Below are 22,080 nucleotides of genomic sequence, written 5' to 3'. Positions count from 1 at the left end.
GGCTGAGAGCAGTTCTGCTCACTGTGTCCTCTCTCCACCAGAGCCTCTGAGGCACCAGGCTGCAGAGTTTGGTTTTGGTGTGAACATCTGCCTCCCAGGTTCCCGACTTCCTGCCCAGTCGTGAGACCTGTGGTCTCAGAGCACCTCACAGCTCCCTCAGAGATCCCCAGCGCCAGCAGTCTGGTTACTGCTTCTGCTCTTGAACAGTTGACTGTGCCACGTCTCTCACCCAGGGGGCCTCAGTCCTGTTACATCTGGGAATCTGGGTGAGGTCAACAGCCTGCAAGCTGGGCAAAATCTCACTCTTCATCGCTCTTTGCAGGCCAGGAGAGAGAGGTCAAGTACGCTGGGTGAGCAGACAAAAGCAAAGTTATTAGCACACAGCAGGGGCCAGCTGAATCCTAGAAATGGCTGTTAAATATATCCCCGTATACTACCTTCAGTTTCTCCTGTTGGCCTGCAAAGCCTAACGTGTTGACTCTGGCCCTTCATGGAGCACGTTTGCCTAGGGCGGTGTCCGTGTCCCTGGTTTCAGTGGCTTGGGTCACCTGGTCTTCCAGGGCACTGCTCTGCCTGTGGTCTGCTCCCGGCCACCTCTGCAGCGGAGGAGGCCATCTTTCAGAACACCTCAACAGCTTCTTCCCCAGTCTCATGGTGGTAATGAAACCTGGTCGTGAAACATTTCTGGGCTGTTGGTGGCTGTTTTTCTGGAAGAAACATGTCAAAGATTCTCCACGGGCAGTGGTGTCCACAGGAAAGCAGCGGGTGCCGTTTCCCTCAGTTGTCCTGCTGGAGTGCTGGGGGCAGCGGACACAGCACCTGTTTCCCCGCCAGTCCCTCCGCACCCTGCCCATCTTGCTTTTCCAAAGCACGTGGGAGGCCAACCTTAGGGGTGACTGAGTTACACTCCCCAGCTGGGTGCTGAAGCGCTCAGTCACAGAAATGGGTGTGTCTTACTACAGCCCCATGGGTGAAGCTATGCTCACCTGTTCCTTTGTAATATAACCCCTTGCCCCATTTAGGATAGAGTCTTCCATGGAAGTGCCTTGTGTGTGTCCCCTCCTCTTACTGTGCCCTTGGGTGTGGCCTACCCAGGTGTCAGTCAACCTGCTGACAGTGGACATCATGAAGATAGACTCAGCCCCTGAAACCTGACCCCTTGCCTCATTTGAATAGCTTCTCCTCAATAAAAGGGGTCAGTGCGTGCTCTCACTCTCTCTCTTTCTGGGGACCCTTAAGGTCAGAGGAGCCGTCACAGCGACCCCAAAGAAAAAGGTATTTGTGTCTCTTGTGTGGTTATTTCGTGCAGCCCAGTCAGCCCAGTTTAACTAGAGTGACCCCTGAGCCTTTTAGTCGCGAGAACAGAAACCCAGCAAAAGCAAAAGTTTTTTTATGGCACAGAACTGCTCCCCTTTCCCCTGTCCCAGTGGGAAGGAAAAGACATCTGCTCAGGATGGAGGCCGGCAAGGGCAGATGCAGGCTGCTGGGCGGCTGCACCTGGACGGGGTGTTAAGTGCTCCCCCAGGTTCAGGACCACTATGCTGGCACCGCATTTTAGCAGCTACTATAGAGACTGTTGGGCAAGATTCCCTGAGTTCAAACCCCAGCCTTGTCACTTCCTGGCCATGTGACCTGAAGTTAGGTGAGTTCCTGTGCCTCAGCTATCTCACCTTTCAACTGTGGGTGACAGGTACTCCCAGCTGCCCAGAGTGGTCCTGAGGGCACCACTGTGCAGAAAATTCTCACACCCAGCTTGTGCTGCGTCACTAGAAGTGCTGACGAGGGGCAGGAGGCCATTACAGTGATGGTGTGAAAACTCGGGAGGGCAGTGTTCACGAGTCTTTCTTGGGGTACTGTGTGCCAGGCGCTGAACAAGTGACCCGAAGGTATGCACAGCCGTGACACCACACAGGAATCGTACCACCGACATGAGGTTGGCAGGTGTAGGCAGATATTGATTCGGATGTCCTCACGGAACCTAACAAGGAGCATGCACGTGCCTAAGGGGAGGGGCCGCGGCCGGCGCGTAGGAATGGCCAGGGGAAAGCACTTGAGTCAGGAGGAGCATCTCGGGGAAACCTGCCTGGGCAAGGACCTGAGGCAGGAGGAGCAGGAGATCCACATGCTAAAAGGCCAGAGGTCTGGAGAGCCGAGTGCAGGAGGGGAGGTGGCAGGGTTGGGGGTGGCCAGGGTCTGGAGTTCAAAAAGCAGGGTTAACATGGGGATTGGCATGACATGGCTTTTAGAAGGTCACTGGCTGCTCTGCAAGGAATGGTGGCACTGGGGCAAAAGCAGTCACAGGAGACTACTTCAGTGGTCAGTTCCACCAGCCAAGAGGTGGTGGAAAGAGTGGGATGGAGGCCAGTGGACAGGGGTATGGTGTTTTGAGGGTCAAGTGAGAGGATTTGCAGTTAGGGTGGACTGGATGTGGAGTGTGAGGGAGAAAGAGCAAAATACCCAGCTTTGGAAGAAGCCACTGCTGCTCCCTGATACAGGAAAGGGCAGGGGAAGGGTCTCCGTTGTTTCAGCCAGGTTAGGTTGGAGACTTGTGGATACTCGCACCTGAGGTTCTGGAAAGGGGTTCAGACTGGAGAGGTGGACAGGGGAGTCGGCAGCATGGGGTGGACCATGTGAGGCCACTGGGTTGGTGAGAATGGACAGGGAGAGACCGTTGGGACCATCCAGAGGAGCAGGAGCCAGAAGAGAGAGGGAGGGAGGGAGGGAGGGAGCAGTGACTTGAAGGAGAACCAGAAGAAGGTGTCTGAGGGAGTGGGCAGCTGTGAAGCGCTGCTGCTGGGATGTGGCAACACACAGTGTCCATGGAGTGGGTCAGGAGGCAGTGAGAGAGGACAGGTCATTAGAAACCACTCCTGAAGCACACAGGGAAATGGCAACCATGTCCGAGCTGCCGGGAATCAAACCCAGGACCTCACAGGTGTACGCCAGGCATATGCTGTACTCGGAGCACATCCCCAGCCTGAAGGGCCAGCGGAATCCGTCAGGCGGAGTGCAGAGGAAATGAGGATGTGGGCTTAGTATTTGCAGTCCTTAGAGGAAGGGAACAGAAATGAAGTGGATGTGTGCTTCCTGTGCAGTCTTCCTGAAGCCCTGGAGTCAGTCTGCTTTGGAGATGTAAACTAGCACAGTCTGGTTCAACATCTCGGGGTTCCCAGTTGCTTGATTTGCTAGGCTGAGGGAACAGCTGAGAATGTGATCTTTTTTTAGCTGATTGCTCTGAAAAGATAAATCCAGGCTCATCAAAAGGTTAGATTCCCTTTTTCTTTTTTATCAGCTACACAGATGCTCAAGCTTTGATGGGATTACTTCCCGATAAACCCCTCGTAAAGTGAAAATATCAGCTGAAAGCACACCAAACCTACCGCAAGTGGCGCCTAGTGGGGCCTGTCCCCCAGGCTCACACCAGACCCAGCAGTCTGTCCTCAGGTGTTGAACATCCCATGTCATTGACTCCACAGGTACTGGCAGTGGAGGGCAGAGTGGCCGCATGAGCGCTGCCCACTGTGGTGCACAGCTAAGACACACTCTGAAAGGTCCCTTCAGCTGCAGTGTCGACTGTCTGACTGCGTGGCTGCCAGCTCCCACAGCACGCCTGGAGTGTCCCTTTACCTGCTGCCAGCCTGGGCAGAGGCCAGAATTCAGAACTCCAAGTGTGGTTTCCGCTGAGTGCAAATGGCTTTCCACCTGAAGTCACAGGGTCCCCGCTGAACCACCCTAGGGAGGGGGGCTGTCTGCGTTCACAGGGAACTCAGGACTAGGAGGGGCAGCCTGGTTTTATTCCAGGACACAGCACATTTTATGGGAAAGATGACATGAAAAGGAAAAGATGGTGCTTTTAAAAACTTACATATTAGGGCTGGGATAGAGAGCTCGCCCAGCACGGGCGGGACCGGGTTCGATCCTCAGCACCACATAAAAATAAAGGCGTTGTCTTGTGCCCATCTACACCTAAAAACTAAAAATATTTAAAAAAAATTACATGGTAGAGTGGCCGACTTTATTATTATTTTTTCTAGTACTGGGGTTTGAACCCCTGGGCACTGTACCACGCGGCTACAGCCCACCCTTTTTCAGTTTTTACTTGGAGACAGGGTCTCCTTAAGTTGCCCAGGCTGGCCTCCAACTTGCGATCCTCCTGCCTCAGCCTCCTGAGTCTGGGATGACAGGTGTGGGCCGCGCCGGGCTACAGTCGTTCATTTTTGCCTTCACGTTGACGGCTGTAAAACGTGAACTGTTCCCCGGAGTCTTCTCCCGGTGAAGGCGCAGGAAACCTGCGGCGGCCGGCCACTCGTCCTCCAGGCCCCGCAGGGGCGCGCTTCCCTCGCCCGCCCCGCCCTGCAACTCCTCCCACTCCTCCTGGCACAAGACCCGTCCGGACCTCCTCCCGGAACCACCCTTCCGGAACCACCCTCCCGGTCCTGGCCCGACCCAGCCCTTCCCTCCCCGGCCCCGCCTGCCTCCATGTTCCGGCTCACCTCCATGTCCGGACTCTGCCCTCCCCGACCCCGCCCTCCGGCCCGGGCCCCGCCCACCTCCCTGTCCGTTCTCTGCTCTCCCCGGCCCGGCCCCGCCCACCTCCCTGTCCGTTCTCTGCTCGGCCCGGCCCCGCCCACCTTCCCGGCCCGGCCCCGCCCTCCTCCCCGGTCCTGGCCCCGCCCACCTCCCTGTCCGTTCTCTGCTCTCCCCGGCCAGGCCCCGCCCACCTCCAGGCCAGGCCCCGCCCACCTCCCTGTCCGTTCTCTGCTCTCCCCGGCCCGGCCCCGCCCACCTCCAGGCCAGGCCCCGCCCACCTCCCTGTCCGTTCTCTGCTCTCCCCGGCCAGGCCCCGCCCACCTCCCGGCCCGGCCCCGCCCACCTCCCTGTCGGTTCTTTGCCCTCCCGCCCGGCCCTCCCCTCCGCCAGAGCCCTGCTAGCCGCGCCGTCGCCATGGTGCAGGCCTGGTACATGGACGAGTCTGCGGACGACCCGCGGCTGCCGCACCGCCCCGAGCCCGGCCGCGCGGTGGGCCTGGAGCAGCTGCGCGGGCTCGGCGTGCTCTACTGGAAGGTTCGAGGGCGCTCCCGACGGCCGGGCGCGTGCGCATGCTCGCAGGGCGCCGGGCGGCGAGACCCCGGCTCAGCCGAGTGGCCCCGAGCACCCGGGGGCAGCCGTGGCCTCACCAGGCCCGGGGCGGCAGTGCGGGGGCCCGCGGAGCTCCCGTGGGCTGGGGTCCCTGGTTCAGGTGGACCCCGCTCGGCGGACGTGTGCTCTGCGAAGCTGGCGCCGCCGGTGTTCAGGGTGGGCAGGCGCCGCTCCCCACCCCCGGGGAGGCCACGGGGATGCGCGGGGGTGACTGTTGCTCTCGCTAGTCTGCATTCAGTTGTGATGAAAACGGAAAACGGGCCCAGGCCTACATCCCCCCACCCTTCCCTAGGGCGCCTCCTGAGGGTAGGGTTAGGGAAGAAGAAGGGTGAAGGGGGACTGGAGACACAGTAAGCGTGGTCAGTGTATGCAGTTGATCTTGGGGCGCCTTCTTGGATGCAGGTTCAGAAATTGGCAAGATCTGAGGATGGTGTTGTCTGGTTTCAACACGAGTGGCCTTGAGGTGGCTGGAAAGGAACAGGCCGTCATGGCTGTGACCTGATCCTCAGACGTGCAATCTACATGAGAGCTGAGAAAGGCCAGGCCTCCAGTATGGGGGTTGAACCCAGGAGTGATCCACCACTGAGCCGCATTCTCAACACTTTATGTTTTATTTTGAAATAGGGCTTTGCTAATTTGCTGAGGCTGACCTCAAACTTGGGATCCTCCTGCCTCAACCTCCCAAGTCACATGACTTCATGCCAGCCAAAAGCAGGCAGCTAGCCAGGTGCAGTGGTGCATGCCGTGCCTGTAATCCCAGCCGCTCCCGGAGGTTGAGACAGGAGGATCAAGAGTTCAAAGCCAGCCTCAGCAATGCCAGGTGCTAAGCAACTCAGTGAGACTTTGTCTCTAACTAAAATTCAAAATAGGGCTGGGATGTGGTTCTGTGGCCAAGTGCCCCTGAGTTCAATCCCCGGCACCAAAAAAAAAAAAAAAAAGGCCGCTGCAGACAGGCGAAGCCAGAGGGTCCTGCTGGTGCCGGGGCTGAGCAGAGGAGCTCAGCTCTGACTTACGGAGCCAGGCCCAGGTGTCTTTCCCTTAAAGGCTGAATAGGTCAATTCTAGACTGGACTTGTCTTTTGTGGGCCATAGCCGAGTTCTGACCTCTGGAAGGTACCGTCTTCAGTGCAGTCAAGGGCTTTATGGTTTCTGTTATGATAGGAAAATAGGTTTTGACGAAGAGTGACATCTGATTTATCCCCAGTCCCAAGCACAAGGGTCAGATCACGGCACTCCTGGAGTTTTGTTGTGACAGTTAAAAACAAAAATGAGGTAAAGGTCAACTTCAGACGTGTCTGGAGAGTGGGACTGTGTTAAAGGGTGTCTCTTGGCTTGTTCCCTGGGTCAGCCAGGATGTCTTCCTTCTGCAGCCCAGAGGAGGACCCCAGGCTGCGGAAGGTCCCTTGCTTACCACGGGCTACCCGTGCCTGGTGCACTGTCCTGTGCTTTCCTAGTGACTGAGATGGACCAGTGGCATCCAAAAGTGAAATTAGTTAAAGATCTTTATTTTCTCAGTAGTGGGGATGCTGAACCACATCCCCAGACCTTTTTTAGTTTTTATCTTGAGACAGGTTCTTGCTGAATTTCTGAGGCCAGTTTAAAACTTATGATTCTCCTGTCTTAGTCTCTGCAGTTTCTGGGGTTACAGGTATATGCCACCATGCACTGCAAAGTTTGTTGAAGAACTAATTGGCTTTTGCTCAAGATTTGTGAGGCCGGGCAGTCTGCATTCTGTGAAATACAGTCAGCCTCTGTCTTTACATTATGCACCAGGCAGTCAATCAACTGCTGATTGACAATAATAACAAAATTGCATCTGCCCTGAACCTGCGCAGCTTTGTCATCCCTTCAGAATACAGTAGAACAAGTATTTATGTAGCATTTGCATCCTGTTAGGTATCCAGAGATGATTTAAAGTACGAAGGAGGATGGGTGTAGGTTATGTGCCCATCCTGCGCTGTTTTATGTAAAGAACTGGGCATGTGTGTAGGTGTCTGTGCCAGCACCCCAAGGGCAAGAGGAGTGCAGAACGAGCACTCCCTGGGTATTGGTAGAAGGGTGAGCTTCATAAGGTGGGAACGAGAGACAGCAAGAGGAGAATAAGCTATTGGTTAACATCAAGTTCCTTTTGTGGGGGTGAAAGCAGAATGTGGCTTCTTATCAGCTGACCAGGAGACTGGTGTCTAATGTTTCCAGGAAAAACAGGTCTGTCTGGGGACCTCTCTCGTTTTGTTTGATTATATAGCATTTAACATTGGTGGCTCTGTTGGTTTTGCCTGGCCTGTTGCTGGATGCAGAGCTGGATTCAAAGCAATGGGACCCCTGCCGCGCATGATGGCACCTGCCTATAATCCCAGCAACTTGAGAAGCTGAGGCTGGAGGATCACCAATTCAAAGCCAACCCCCCTAAAAAACCAGCCAATCAACCAAACAGACCAAAAACCAAAAACAGTGCCCCCTGTAATTTTGTCAGGTTTTAGTAGGGATCCGAGTGGTGAGTGGTCTTGTGTACCGCGCAGGCAGCTGGAGGTTAGGTGGTTCTAGTTTGCAATAGTGTGCGGTCGGGGCACAACCACAGTCTGGGAAGAGTGTTTCTACCTCCTATTAACATGACTCCTTTTTGTTGTCTAAACTTGTTAGCTGGATGCTGACAAATATGAGAATGATCCGGAATTGGAAAAGATCCGGAGGGAGAGAAACTACTCCTGGATGGACATCATCACCATATGCAAAGATAAGCTTCCCAACTACGAGGAGAAGGTAAGGGCGCTGCTCCTGCGAGACTCAGGCTTCCTCCCCGTTCCTCTGAACGGCCTAACCTAGGGGCTGGGAAGGACGCGTGGGCTGGTGGGCTGAGCAGGGAGGCTGCCCTCGCGGGGCTGCACTTTGTGGGTCGCTGGCAGCGGTGAACCCCGCTCTCTGTCAGCTTGGGCGGTCCAGAGGCCCAGTCTCTGGGGCCTTGGGAGTGCCCAGGGCTGTCCACCATGGAGCTGTGCCCTGCTTGGCCGCCCCCACTCCTGGTGCCCTGGCCGTCCTGGGCCTGCACAGGCTTAGGCTCTTGCTGACCTCGCGAATAACCCTGGGCTCATCGATTTCCTCCCGGTTTCTGTTTCTGCTTCATCGATTCCTTCCTGACCTTTGCCTCCTTCTGTGGACTTTGGGTTTAGTTTGCTCTTCTTTTTTCTAATGTCTGGAGGTGGAAGCTGAGGTCACTGGCTTGAGTCTTTTCTTCTTTTTTATTTAAAAAATTTTAAATAGTTGTGTATGGACACAGTACCTTCTGTTTACCTTTATATGGTGCTGAGGATCGAACCAGGGCCTCCCGAGCGAGGCACGTGCTCCCCCACTGAGCCCCAGCCCCAGCCCTCTTCTGCTGTTTCATGCAGGTGTTTACTGCTCAGGCTTACCCGCACGCACGCACGTGACTCTAGTGGTATCAAACACATTTTTATACGTTTTGATTTAATTTTTACTCAGTAAAAATTTCCTTTCTGACTTTGACTTTGACTCATGAGGGATTTTTTGTTCTCTCTTTTTTTTTTTTGGTGCTGGGGATTGAACTCAGGGTTGCTCTGCCACTGAGCTACGTCCAATCCCTTTTTATTTTGAGATAGTCTTGCCAAGTTACTGAGGCTGGCCTTGAACTTGTGCCCCTCTGTCTCGGCCTCCGAGAGCTGGGGCGACGGGGCATGTGTCTCCCTGCCTGGCTGTGTTTTACTTTTAAAGACATGTATCAGTTTCCAGTTATTTGGGGATTTTTCTAAAGACATTCTTCTGTTTCTAACTGATTCCATGTAGGTAGGGGATGTACTTTGTGTGACTTGAGGTTTTGGATTGTGACTTTGAGATATGTTTTCTGGCCCAGAGTGTGGTCTCTGTGTTGGTGACGTTGTCTCTGAAGGCCCCTTATATCCGGGCAGCTGATGGTGCTGTGGGGCCAGCGCATCCTTGCTGGTGTCCCGCCTGTGGTCTGCTGTTCCTGATGGTGGGCTGCTGAAGTGCCGGCTGGGGTGGACTCGTCTGTCTCGCCCTCCGGTTCCTTTAGTGTTGACCTTGTGGGTGTGATGCTTAGGACGCGTGCATGCCGGGGATGGTCGTGTCCTCTGGGAGAAAGGCCGTCTCCTCCCTGGTGACGCGATGACCTGCTCTCTGGGGAGCACCTCTCCTTCCCTTTACTTTCAACCCTGCAGACCACGTATGATTTTGTTTTTGGTTCTGGGGATGAAGCCCAGGGCTCTTGAAGCCCCCTGAGCTACATGCTTAACCCTTTTTATTTTTCATGTCGAGACAGAGACAGAGTTTTATTAAGTTGCTAAGGGTCTTGCCAAGTTGCCGAGGCTGGCTTCCAACTTGCGATCCTCCTGCTTCAGCCTCCTGAGTTGCTAGGATATAGGCATGCACCACCATGCCCGGCTTTAACATAGAATTATTTTTTTTAGTAGTCATTCAAACAGTTTGTCTTCTAATTGGTTGTACTTGGACAACCCACATTAAAACTGGTTGTTAATATAATTGAAATATCTACCATATCTATAACTGTTTTCTAGTTGTACTTATTAAATATTCCCACTTTTTTCCTGCCTTGTCTGGTTGTAACTGAGTATTTTTTATAATTCTATTTATAATTTTTTATAATTCTAATTTTATAATTCTTAGGGTTTGTGAGACATGTTTACCCTGGACCGAGGGGCCCAGTTTTTTCCTCCCGTCACTCCCATGGCTCAGAGAAGTTAAATACTAGATCATTGAAGAATAATGAAAATCAAATATTTATTTTATCTTTATTTCCTCTCTTTCATAGATCCGAGTTTCAGACTTATGTAATTTTCTTTTTGGTTTGAAGAACATCTTTAGCATTTCTTGCTAAGCAGCTCTCCTGGTGACAAATTCCCTCAGTTTTTGTTTGTCTGAAAAAGTTCTCCTTCACTTTTTTTGGTGCGGGAATTGGGTGTGGTGGCACACACCTGTGATCCCAGACACTTGGGCCAAATTTAAGGCCAGACTCCACAGCTTAGCCCGACCCTCTCAAAATACAAAATCGAGAGCCTGGGGCTGTGGCTCAGGGGTAGAGCGCCCGCCGCGCACCTGTGAGGCCCTGGGTTCCATGTCAGCACCACAGGAAAAGATCTGTGTCCATCTACAACTAAAAAGTATTAAAAAATAAAAAATAGAAAAGGGGGGGATGTAGCTCCGTGGTAAAGGGTCCAGTCCCTGGGGAGGAAGACAAGACGAGAAGGAAGGTGCTCTCCCTCTGGCTGCCCCGCCCTCCCTTTTCGGGTTGGGTGGGCGCCTTCCCTCCGTCCTGCGTGGTTTCTGGGAGAGGCTGGCGTGATCCTTCTCCTCCTGCGTCTCGAGGTCGGTGCTCTTTCCTCTGGTCCTTTCACGTTTGCTCTGTCTGTTGGTTGTCCGAAGTTGTGGTGGGCTGTGCCTCGGGGTGGGCGCTGGGCTCCCCTGCTGGCCGCTCAGTTTCCTGATCTCTGTGGTTTGGTGTCCGCAGTTCACTTGGGGAAATTCTTGGCCTTCTTTATTCCAAGTTTTGTCTGCCTCTTTTTCCTTCCCTCTGCCTACCAGTTATGTAGAAGGTGATGGTGTCACTGGAGCAGTCTCCTCCCGTTGACCCCTGTCCATCCTATGAATACCACACTGGGCCATCACCGTGGCTTTCTCTAGGAAGTCTTGAGGTTGGGTGCAACTGTGGTCCATTCCTTCAGTCTTTTTTTTTTTTTTTTTAAAGAGAGAGAGAGAGAGAATTTTTTTTATATTTATTTTTTAGTTTTTGGCGAACACAACATCTTTGTTGGTATGTGGTGCTGAGGATCGAACCCGGGCCGCACGCAGGCCAGGCGAGCGCGCTACCGCTTGAGCCACATCCCCAGCCCTCCTTCAGTCTTGTCCTAGGTATTATTGCTCTTGTGTCTCTCCACTTAGCTTTGGAAGCAGTGTGCTAACATCTGCAGAACAGCTGGCCCGAACCTGTCGACTGCTGGGGAGAGCGCCGTCTTGGGACACTGGGCCTTTCCACCCCTGAGCATGGAGGGTCTCTCCACTCCTTTTAGTTCTTCCTTGATTTCTTCCATCAGAGTTTGAGGTTTTCCTCATGTTCCCCTTGTGCTGACTTTGAGTTTGCACTCAGCACTCTTGTTTTGAGGGGTGCTGCTGTGAGTGTGGTGCTGATCTCAGACCCTGTGGTCGCTGGTGTGCGGGAGGATGGGAGGCCTCCTGGTCCAACCCTCTGTAGTTCTTCTCTGCCAGCTCTGGGTGTTCACGAGGGGATCGAGTCACGTGAGCAGTCTCCTCCCTCCCGACGGCTGGCTTTCATTTCCTTTTCCTGTCGCGCTGCATGGTAGGATGGTTCACTCTGTGCTGAGCCTCTGCCTGTGCCCCCTAAGTGGGGCACAATGGCGGGACGGCAGAGGGACTAGAGCTGGGTTTCCCGTCCCCGACCCGCTGAGCCCCGGCTGCTGTGACAGAAGGCCCCCATCGTGCCCCGAGGCTGCGGTGGCCAAGCTGCTGCGTGTCGAGGGGCTCGAGGTCCGAGGGCGAGGTGGCATCTCAGTGCGGTGCCCGCTGGTCTTTCTCTGAAGTGGTGATTTTCCAGACGCCACGGTGAAGGCACACAGCCTCCTGCGAGGGGCGGGAGGCCCTGACACGCCTGGCTCTCGGTGGGGGCATTGGGCCCTCATCTGCAGGGCCACTTCTGTGAACTTGCTATCTTCATTATAAAACGCAGGGAGAGACGACCATCGGAAAGATGCAGAGTGAGTTTGAACAAGTGGGGGTCACATCCAGACCACGGCTGCTGTCCCGCTGAGCGCTTCGTGGTCAGTGTGAGAGCGAGGGTGGAGCCGGATCTGCGGGGCCGTCTTGCTCTGTGACACTGGGCCCGTGACCTGCCCTCTCTGCGCCTGTAGTCTCCCTCATCTGTAAAACTGGGATGACAAGGAGACCTGCCCGGTGTGGTTGTGTGTTCAGAATGGGATTGTTGCCTGGCACCTGGGCTGTGTGAGTGTGGCCTGCCCCTGCAGGGCTTCAGTGGGCTCCTTGACTATTCTGGCCCACCCCTCAGGGCTTCCCTGGCCCCCCGGCCCTCTGGCCCCTCGAGGCCTTCCTGGCCCCTCCTGGACCCTTGTAGCTCTCCTGGCCCCTCCTGGCCCTCCTGGCCCTCCTGGCCCCTCCTGGCCCCCCCTGGCCCCTCCTGGCCCCCCCTGGCCCCTCCTGGCCCCCCGGCCCTCTGGCCCCTCGAGGCCCTCCTGGCCCCTCCTGGACCCTTGTAGCTCTCCTGGCCCTCCTGGCCCTCCTGGCCCCTCCTGGCCCCTCCTGGCCCCTCCTGGCCCTCCTGGCCCTCCTGGCCCCTCCTGGCCCTCCTGGCCCCTCCTGGCTCTCCTGGCCCCCCCTGGCCCCTCCTGGCCCCCCGGCCCTCTGGCCCCTCGAGGCCCTCCTGGCCCGTCCTGGCCCTCCTGGCCCCTCCTGGACCCTTGTAGTTCTCCTGGCCCCTCCTGGCCCCTCCTGGCTCCTCCTGGCCCCTCCTGGCTCTCCTGGCCCCCCCTGGCCCCTCCTGGCCCTCCTGGCCCTCCTGGCCCTCCTGGCTCTCCTGGCCCCCCCTGGCCCCTCCTGGCCCTCCTGGCCCCTCCTGGACCCTTGTAGTTCTCCTGGCCCCTCCTGGCCCCTCCTGGCTCCTCCTGGCCCCTCCTGGCTCTCCTGGCTCCCCCCTGGCCCCTCCTGGCCCTCCTGGCCCCTCCTGGACCCTTGTAGTTCTCCTGGCCCCTCCTGGCCCCTCCTGGCTCCTCCTGGCCCCTCCTGGCTCTCCTGGCTCCCCCCTGGCCCCTCCTGGCCCCCCCTGGCCCTTCCTGGCCCCCCCCCGGCCCCTCCTGGCCCTCCTGGCCCCCCCTGGCCCCTCCTGGCCCCCCCTGGCCCTCCTTAGCCTGCGTGGCTGGTTTCCCGTCACCAGGGTTCTAGCCGTGCAGGTGGGGGCCGCGTGTGCTCAGGTTCGTGCCCAGTGACTGAGCGACTCTGCCTCCTGCCTAGATCAAGGTGTTCTACCAGGAGCACCTGCACCTGGATGAGGAGATCCGCTACATCCTGGAGGGCAGCGGGTACTTTGACGTCCGGGACAGGGAGGACCAGTGGATCCGCATTTCCATGGAGAAGGGAGACATGATCACTCTTCCCGCCGGCATCTATCACCGCTTCACGCTGGACGAGAAGGTAGGATCTGCTGACCTCCATCTGCGTCTGCCTGCGCTGGACGTCGGAGCTGGCCGGGTGTCCCCGACAGTGCGCTCCTGCCGGCCGTGCCACTGAGACTGATGAGGGCGCGTGGGTGGCGCAGCTCACGACCTGGCAGCTCATGCTCAGGGGCAAGGGCAGCGGCCTGCCTGGGGCCATGTGTGGGCCGCCCACAGAGCACAGAGGGGTTCCAGTGCCCTTTCTCGTTGTGTAGGGCCGGTGGCCGGGAGGCACCTGCAGGGTGGGACTCCTGTGGTTTTGGATGATAACAGTGGAGATGCAGCCATCCAGTTGCCGGGGTGTAGAAATGAGCACCCTGCGCGCGGGTGTGATCTGGGCTAGGCCTGAGGGCTAGCATGGTCTTTAATAGATAATAAGTGCATACAGCTTGAAGTTCTGAGTTAGGAAACAAGAGAGTCTCCGCCTGACCCCTGGTCCCAGTTCCCAAGTCCCCTCCCTGTGGATGGCTGCGTCACATCTCGGGATGCCTTTTTAGAGAGGTTTTGTACGTATTCCAGTGAATGGGGTCGGGGTCCTTTTCCCTTCTCTGCACGGTTCTGCGTGTGCCCTGTTCCGCTGACGCACCGGGGAGGGGTGGTCCTCCACCCGCATGTTTGTTTGCACTCTTGGCTGCACAGGGTGGCCACTTAGGCAGAGGGTGCAATGTGGGATGAGCATTGAGCGGCAGTAGGACAGCTGTGAGGGCATCTTGTTAACGTGGGAATGTGTGAGAGGTGATGGGTCAAATGAGATGTGGTGTCTGTCTGTCCCCAGAACTACGTGAAAGCCATGCGGCTGTTTGTGGGAGAACCAGTGTGGACAGCATACAACCGGCCAGCCGACCATTTCCCCGCCCGGGAGCAGTACGTGAGGTTCCTGGCCCAGACGGCCTAGCGCACCGCACCGGGGAACAGCTTGCCTGCAGGCTCTGTGTGACGCCCCGAGAGCCACCTCCTCGCTTTGCTTTCATGCAGTGGACGGCGGCTGTCCTTCCTTTGCAGACATCTAATCAGAGTACTTATAATGAATGGAGCTGGGAATCGATTTCTCGTGGACATGAATGAAGTGGAGAACCCCTGATTCCCTCTGATCTATCCTGCTATGTCAAGAGTCTGGCGGGCAGCCCAGTCATCTGTGACAGAACACAGGAGTCAGCTCCTGGGGGTCACTGCCCCTGGTCAGCTGACACCGGTCAGCCTGAGCGCTGTACACAGGAGCAGTCCTAGAGACAGGCAGCCGGAGGGAGGCGAGGCGCTGTCCGCCCGGGGCACGTGGGCTGGGAAGAGCTCCGGCTGGTGTGCCTTGGGCTGCCTGTGTCCCCTCCTGTTGGGAATAAAGTGCCTTGACCTCACGCAGGGGCTTGGAGTTGCCTCTGAGTGGTGTGGGTTTGCCTGGCTCATGATCGTGCGTTTGAATTCGCTGTGAGACCCTGGGTGTGTGGTTAGCTCACAGACTGACCGTGTTGCTGTTTCCCAGTGTGAGGCTTCTAGGTTCCGCCAGCTCTGAGATCCCGATCACGGAGACCCCGCAGTCTCCCTGTGGTTGGAACATGGTGGCTCATCCTGAGCTCCTGTTTTAACTGGAGGCAGACTTCGTGCCCATCACCCTTCATCACCCGCACCTGGTGTGGGGCTCTCCTCCGCGGGCAGAGGCCGCTCGAGCTGTAGATGGGTTTCCGTGGCCAGAACCAGGGCTGGTCTGCTGGAGCTGTTTCTGTGGATGGATTTCTAATGGTCATCGTACATGGGACATGTTTTCCTCCTGTCCTCTGTGGCTCCTCAGGCTTCGGGAAGACGGAGGCGGGTGGCAGACTTCTGCCAGCCCTAGGAGCCAGGGCCCCGTGAGCCTGGTCACATCTCACTTTCCCCTGTGTCTGCGTTGTCACAGTGCTCTCGGGCAGGCTACAGCTGTGTGACACGCCCTCAGTCAGGGTTCTGGGCAGTCTCACCAGCCAGGAGGTGCCCGTCCCCCCTGCCCCTCCCTGCCCATGCCAGCCACGCCAGGGAGTGTTCCAGAATCTGTGGAAGTGGAGCCTCGGGTAGGGTCTCTGACTGGCTTCCTGCGCTCCTGCCTCTTCAGTGCAGCCCTGTGTGCGGCTCAGATGCTGCTGCTTGTCTTTCCCTCGAGAGGGGCCTTGCGGTGTGGCCCAGGCTGGCCTCGAACTCCCGTGCTCACATGCGCCTCCTGCCTCAGCCTCCCAAGGAGCCGGACTGCAGGCTCCACCACTGAGCCCAGCGGGATGTTCAGAGCACTCGGCTGAAGCCTCCCGAAGCAGGGAGTCGCTGTCTCGCTGAGCTCAGTGTCCGGGGTCTCCTCTGAAGCCGTCCTGCAGCAGGCCGTCTCTGGTTCCTTCACGCCCCCTCTCAGGGCCACGAAACCCATCTGCAGCTCCAGTTGCCTCCGCGCGGCTGGCGGTGTTCCTGAGACCCAGCCCCAAGTCCCAGTGGAGCCACTGCTATTGTCTCGTTCGAGGCTGCCCCTCTGGAAGGACACCCTGGCTTGCTGAGCAGGGCGCATCTGGACAGGTGTTGGTCAGTGCACCTGTTGGAAGGTACGCAGTGTTTGTGCCTGGGCTGTGCTCAGGGTGTGGCCTTGGGCAGGTCTCTTTGCATTTTAGAGGAGTGCGCAGGCCGGCTGGGAAGGGCGGCGGCAGTGGGCCCTGCAGTGCTGTCTCTGAGAAGCCCAGGTGCTGGGCCAGTGCACCTTGCCTCTGGGAAGCCCTGCCTTTCCAGCCCTTTGTCTCTGCCGTCCGCCGCTGCCTCGCCTGGCCTAGCCCTGCTCTGCTCTTCACTCCTTGCTGTCCACTTCTTCCTCCGTATTGGTCAGAAGAGAAGCTGGAGACGAAGTAGCAGCTACTCTGCTGTCCCAAGAAGCTGCTGCTGTGGACACACGGTCGACTCAGCCAGATGCCTCAGTGATTGTCACTGTGGGAGCTCATTAAAAATGGCAGTAACCCAGGCTAGTAGCACACACTGGTCACAACTTAGGAGGCTGAGTCAGGAGGATGGCAAGTCGAGGGTAGCCTCAGCAACCAAGTGAGACTCGTGGTGGAGCGCTTGCCTGCATGCTGCCTGAGGCCCCAGGGTCCATCCCAGCACTCGACAAAGGCAGAAACAACATAAACGAGCAGGGAAGCACTCCCCGTCAGCTGTGAAGCCCAACTCCCAGCTCCTAGAAGGCTGAACAGGCCTCTTGCAGCTGTGGAGCGGAGGTGGGGGTCTTGGAAGCCGGAGCAAGGGTGGGAGCCGGAGAGAGCTGCAGTCTAGGCACTGCACACCCACAGACCCACAGCTGCCGAATTCAGTACTTGCATTAAAGATCTTCAAAATAAAAGTGTGGATCTGGGCAAACGGAGGCGCTCACTGTGTCCAGGTGCACCGCTCACATCCCGCTCCTGATCAGTCATGTGGCTTCTGGTGGGATTCAGCAAACGCTCTCAGGGCTCCCACGCTGGCCCCTGTGCCCACCAGCACTGCTCCTCTCCTCCTGGCCCCCATGGAGCTCACCTGTCTTTAGCCCAACTGGCTATTCCTTGGACTTGGAGGAAATAGTCTTTTTTAAATCCAAAAGTCTGTGAGCCAGATAGCGTTTCAGCTTCCTCAGAAGTAGTCGGTCCTCGCGAGGACGGTGTGGATTGCAGCTTTCTGACAGTAGAACTGCAAACCTGTGCTGGGCAGTGCCAGCCTGAGTCCCGGCAGGCTGCTGGCCTGCAGGAAGCCACACTTTTCCCAGGTAGGTGGTGGTGCCCTGCCCTGCTCTGGCAGCCGTCCACCTGTCCCCACACTGCTGTCTGTGAGCCCTGGACAGTGTCCTGGGGCTGAGGACCAGGGATAGTGTGCAGGGCATGTGGGCGTCTGTGGCCTCCTACCTTCTCCCAGGAGGCAGGTGATCAGTCACTTTGGAATCCCAGTGCCTCTCCAGGGAGGTGACCTACTTCTGTGGGTGGGGCTGTTTTTTCCTAATTACATGGCAAAGTCTGCAGCACCAGACATTTTTCATTTTCTTTGCTTTGGGTTCTTATTAAACCCAGGGCCTCGTGTGCTGAGCATGCACTCTGCCACTGAGCTGCACCCCAGCCGACATTTCATTCCAAAAATATGACTTTGACAGCTGAAGTGAAGCCCTTTAGCTTATACAAGGCTCACCCGGTGGTTTGCAAAGTGCATGGCTCTGTCCTGTAGACTGGCGCTCTGACGCAACCTGAAGGCAAAACTCGTCACCTGTGATGGACAGGCGACAGTGGGACTGGGAGTAATTTGCCAGGATCAGGGTTTTGCACATTTCCCAGAGCCTGGCATGTGGTGGGATTCAGTATGACTTGGGTGGTGGGTAGGGGCCACTGAGGGTGGGAGGGTGGGTGTGTGGGTGGGCAGGTGGATGTCTGATGGATCTGTTTCTTTTTTTTTTTTTTTATTGTTGGTCGTTCAAAACATTACATAGTTCTTAATACATCATATTTCACAGTTTGATTCAAGTGGGTTATGAACTCCCAATTTTACCCCGTATACAGATTGCTGTATCACATCAGTTACCCTTCCATTGATTGACAAATTGCCTTTCTAGTGTCTGATGTATTCTGCTGTCTGTCCTATTCTATGGATCTGTTTCTTGCCGTGCAGATTTAGAATATTAAGTTCAGGTATGATCTTGAAAAGTCTTTTTTTTTTTTAAATCTGTTTTCTATTGGAAGTGTGTCATGTTTTAGAAAGCTCACATAGTTTTATGATTTACACAAGGAAAACTTAATTCCAGGACATTTAAACATCCACTGTCCTAGAGCTGTCAGGAGGATGGAGGGGGGCAGAACGTCTGGCCTGGTGCTGTGCTCGGCCCCGAGGGCTTATCATCCTGGAGGCCTGCAGCGGGGTTTAGAGCGTCTCCAGGAAAACCACCAAAGGTAGAAAGTGAGAGGCAGCCATGCAGTGGCCCTCTGCCTGTCGGCGGGGACTCCACTGAGGTGCTGCTCTGCACCCACCTCTTTGCCCGCCAAGTCCCACGGGGTGCCTTGGCCCTGCTCCTTGGCCTGGAGACAGCCGAGGACCCTGCTGGAAGGGGCTCTTGGAGCTGTGGTGTGTGCCCTGATTGCCCTGTGCTTTCGGAATCCAGAGTGAGGCCCATGGCACTTTCTGGGGCAGAAGAGAGCCATTTGTCACCATGGTATCAGGGAGAGGTCCAGGTGTGTGACACTGTTGAGGCCACCCATGGAAGCCCAGAGCCCAGCCAAGGTGCATGGCCCTGCCCACCAGCCTTCCCAGATGCCTCAGGTTGTTCTCCCCTCATTCCCTGGTCAGGTCCCTTTGTGGCTGTTCATTCACTGAGCATTTGCCTCTGGAGAGCTGGCACCAGGCTGGGAGTGCAGCTGGGTACAGTGGCTGCAGCGCGAGTCACCTTGGGAGTCATCTGCATGCCCCACAGGCACCCAGTAGAGAGCAGAAGCAGATACACAGTGGGCTCCTGGGCAGGACAGGACCTTTAACCTTGCCACTGTGCTTCTCCTATGGGGACAAGCAAGGCCTCGGTGCCCTTGATGGGCTGAGAGGTGGACACCGTCAGGTTTTCCTGCAGTTGGTCTTCATTCTTTCCCTCATCCTTAAATAACTAGGTAAATATCCCCCATTCCTTCTTCAGGTCTGTCCAGCTTTTCAGAAGGCAGTGGGAACCAGGTCCTCATAACTCGGAGGCCAGCTCAGCTGCGCTCGGCTGTCAGACCCTGAGGCGTGGCTGCTCACACACCAGATGGTCAGGTCCTGCCTAGATCACAGCCAGGCAGGCCAGGACCGTGGGACAGGTGGCCGAGAGCCAGGAAGACACCTGGAGGTGGGGGATTGGACCTGAGGTTGTGGAGAATGCTCCCGGGAGCCCAGTGGGAGTGGCTGGGAAGCTGCACTCTGAAGCCTCAGGACTCGGCCCAGGGCCGCTGGTTGCAAAGCACACCCCTCCCCAGTGCTCTGCTCTGCCGTCCCTCCCCCTCCCGCGGGGAGCGGCTCATGACCCCGGTGCAGAAGCAGCAGCACTGAAAGTTTGCTTTTTCTCCGTGTGACCAACATGGTGGGCGCAGTTGTGCTGCCAGAGGCAGCTCCCACAGAGGGCGCCGGTCTGCCTGCCTGTGGCGCACCCGAGGGGGTCAGCGTCCTTCCAGACGGTATCTGGACACCGGGTCTGGGTCTGCCCTTGCTGGTCTCCTGACTTGGGCGGGTGCCTGGGATCGGAGCGGGTGTTTCAGGGACGTGGTGTTGTGCTGGTTTTTGCCCTGCCGGGGATGGAACCCAGGGTGTTCAACACAGAGCTCACCCAGTCCTTGTAGGTTTGCTTCTAAAGTCTCGCTAAGTTACCAGGCTGGTCTGGAACTGGTGACCTCCTACTTCAGCCTCCTGTGCGGCTCTGACTACAGGCGTGACCCGAACCCGGCCAGTCCTGTATTAAAGGACAGCGTGGGTCAGAGCATCAGGACTTGAGCTGGGCCTGCTCTCCCTTCCAGTGCAGCGGGGCAGAGGCTGCTCTGCTTTCCTTGAAGCTGTAAACGGCCCAGAGCTTGGGTGCGAATTCCAGAGTTCAGCCACCACGGTCTCGGCGCCTGGCTCACGGAGGATCCACCACCACCCTGAATAAGGAGGGGAGAGCGTGACTGTGTAGGAAATGAGAGGCCCAGACAGTGTCCACCTGCAGCTGTGGCATGAGGGTGACACCCTGGCTTGTCACAGGACAGTGTCCACCTGCAGCAATGGTGGTGAGGTACCCCGTGCACACCCTGGCTCATCATGTGGCACTGGTGCTGTGAACTCAGAATGGTTGTCACTTGGTGACACAGTGACCTGCACTCACTGCAGACTGCCTCGGGATGGGGCAGGATCCGGGTGCAAGGCCACCCCGGGATGGCAGAGGCTGGCCTGCTGCGTTTCCCTGTGGGTGCTGGTGCGCAGGTCCTGGCTGTGTGGCACTTCAGGGAGCTGGCAGAGGCTGGCCAGGTGTGGCCTGGGAGCCGGGCTCTACACCATGGAGCACAGGTGTGTCCTGTGGCCCTGCAGGGAGTGGAGGGAAGGGCCAAGGCCCACTGCCCACCAGGCGGCCGCCACAGCCCTGGGCCTGGCGTTAAGTGCCTCTAGACGTCGATGTGCAGAAGGAAAGACTTACTGACGGGTGTGGATCCACCTTACACACCTGAGCCCTGCCTCTCGCCCCAACCTGCTCCTGGCCGAGTCGGCTGTCCGCATGCCCAGCCAGCAGGCCGTGCCGCGTCTCCTCGGTGCACTTCTGCCCCCACTGGCCCCCCGCACCTCGGGCACATTCTTGCATCACAGTCCTGTCTGCATCAGTGTGTAGGAGTTTTAAAACTGAGTTTTTCCATATCGTAAAAGTCCCTCGACAGGACGGCTTCAGTACTGCACAGACTTCTCTTAGCAACACGTAGTAAGTGATCAACAAAACCATCCCCAGCTGTCACCGTTTTACGGGTTCCTCTTGCCCCATCCTGTTCCAGAAACGCACACGCTGTTTTCTCTCCCAGCCTTGGAGAGCGTGCGCTGGCAGGAGGCCAAGTGGTGGACGTCCTGCACCCCTTCCACCTGGTGTCGCCTGGCTGAGCCCCCACTCTGGAGCGCCTGGCTTGCTGGGAGACCTGCCAGTGGGGCAGGGCGGGACCCCAACCCTGTGGGACTGTGGCTGATGAGGGGCGGCCGCCAGTGATGTGCGCACACAGGAGACTCCACTGAGGGCACAGTCAGAGGGCGCCCTCTGTCAGCCAGGAAGGGCTGAGGAGAGCCCAGCTCCCAGTCTCTGCCCCAGACTTCAGCCTGCAGAACTTGAGAGCCTGTGCTCTGGGGTTGAAGCCACCCTGTTGCTGTGTTGGTTTCTGCAGCCCACGCTGGCCAAGACGCCTGCGTCCACTCAGCTCCCTGCCTCCGGGCCCCTGGCTCTCTTTTGAGATGTCCTGTGCTGTCATCCTATGCAGCACCTGGAGCTAAAGGACACGGGCACTGCCTGTTCATCTAGGAGGAGTGTGTGACATGTACGCACCTGCCCTGAGCACTGCAGTGAGACCCTGCAGTCTTCCAGCACAGGCCGCAGGATGGGGCTCAGCTGGGCGGGGCCTGGTGAGGGGGTGCATCCCTCTGCCTTCCAGCTTAGGCCAGGTGCTGCAGAAGGGGGCTCAGCTGGGTGCACCCAAGGAATTGGGGTGTGGGGCGTAGCTACAGTCCTCCCAGCACAGGCCAGTCCTCCGGAAATGGAGCTTAGCAGGGCTGTGCCCAGGTCATGGGCACCTTGTGTCCTCATTAACATTGGTCACCTCTTAAAAGCCCTTCTACTCAAATACACTCATGTGGCAGCAGGGCTTCAATACACGAGTTTTGTGGGGACAGTTTGGTTCATGACACTAGGTGGATAGCTTTCCAGGGACAGGAAGAGCAAATGCAGACCTGCCCGGCAGACAGGGCTGATGACTGAACAGAGTCGGGGGTGGCGGTGGCAGGAGGCAGACGGATGGCAAGGGACAGATTTCACAGGCCTGAGACTGGGGGGCAGCCGGGAGCTCGACGGCCCTCTCTGATGGGGAGCTGGGGAGGAATGCGAGCTGAGGGGGCATGGCCTCAGGGGAGGCAGGGGTGGGGATGAGGAGGCCAGTCGAGAAGCTGTGACCCACCGCCTCTGCCCCACAGGAGGGACAGCTTAGTGGGGCTATGGGACTCACCCAGCAGGACTTCCCAGCTGGTCCCGTGGT

The 22,080-nt window shown here is 57.2% G+C and overlaps 1 protein-coding gene across 1 annotated transcript; it reads left to right on the top strand.

Moving 5' to 3' along the window:
* Positions 1–4,900: 4,900 nt before the first annotated feature.
* Adi1 (acireductone dioxygenase 1) lies at positions 4,901–14,733 on the top strand. Its single transcript, XM_026411228.2, has 4 exons — positions 4,901–5,064; positions 7,779–7,898; positions 13,164–13,343; positions 14,139–14,733. The coding sequence occupies exons 1-4, from the start codon at positions 4,945–4,947 to the stop codon at positions 14,256–14,258; spliced, it is 540 nt and encodes a 179-aa protein (XP_026267013.1). The 5' UTR covers positions 4,901–4,944; the 3' UTR covers positions 14,259–14,733.
* The last annotated feature ends 7,347 nt before the right edge of the window (positions 14,734–22,080 follow it).

The sequence above is a fragment of the Urocitellus parryii genome, chromosome 12 (genome assembly GCF_045843805.1).
Source record: "Urocitellus parryii isolate mUroPar1 chromosome 12, mUroPar1.hap1, whole genome shotgun sequence".
Lineage (NCBI taxonomy): Eukaryota > Metazoa > Chordata > Mammalia > Rodentia > Sciuridae > Urocitellus > Urocitellus parryii.
Note: the sequence above shows the minus strand (reverse complement) of the source record. Positions and strands in the feature narration are given on the sequence as shown.

What these genes read in the sequence shown, in the direction of transcription:
- Adi1 (XM_026411228.2), top strand. Translation starts at nt 4,945, where the DNA reads ATGGTGCAGGCCTGGTACATGGACGAGTCTGCGGACGACCCGCGGCTG. An exon ending in TCGGCGTGCTCTACTGGAAG is followed by an intron (nt 5,065 to 7,778) that starts GTTCGAGGGCGC and finishes TAAACTTGTTAG; the next exon opens with CTGGATGCTGACAAATATGA. An exon ending in TTCCCAACTACGAGGAGAAG is followed by an intron (nt 7,899 to 13,163) that starts GTAAGGGCGCTG and finishes CCTCCTGCCTAG; the next exon opens with ATCAAGGTGTTCTACCAGGA.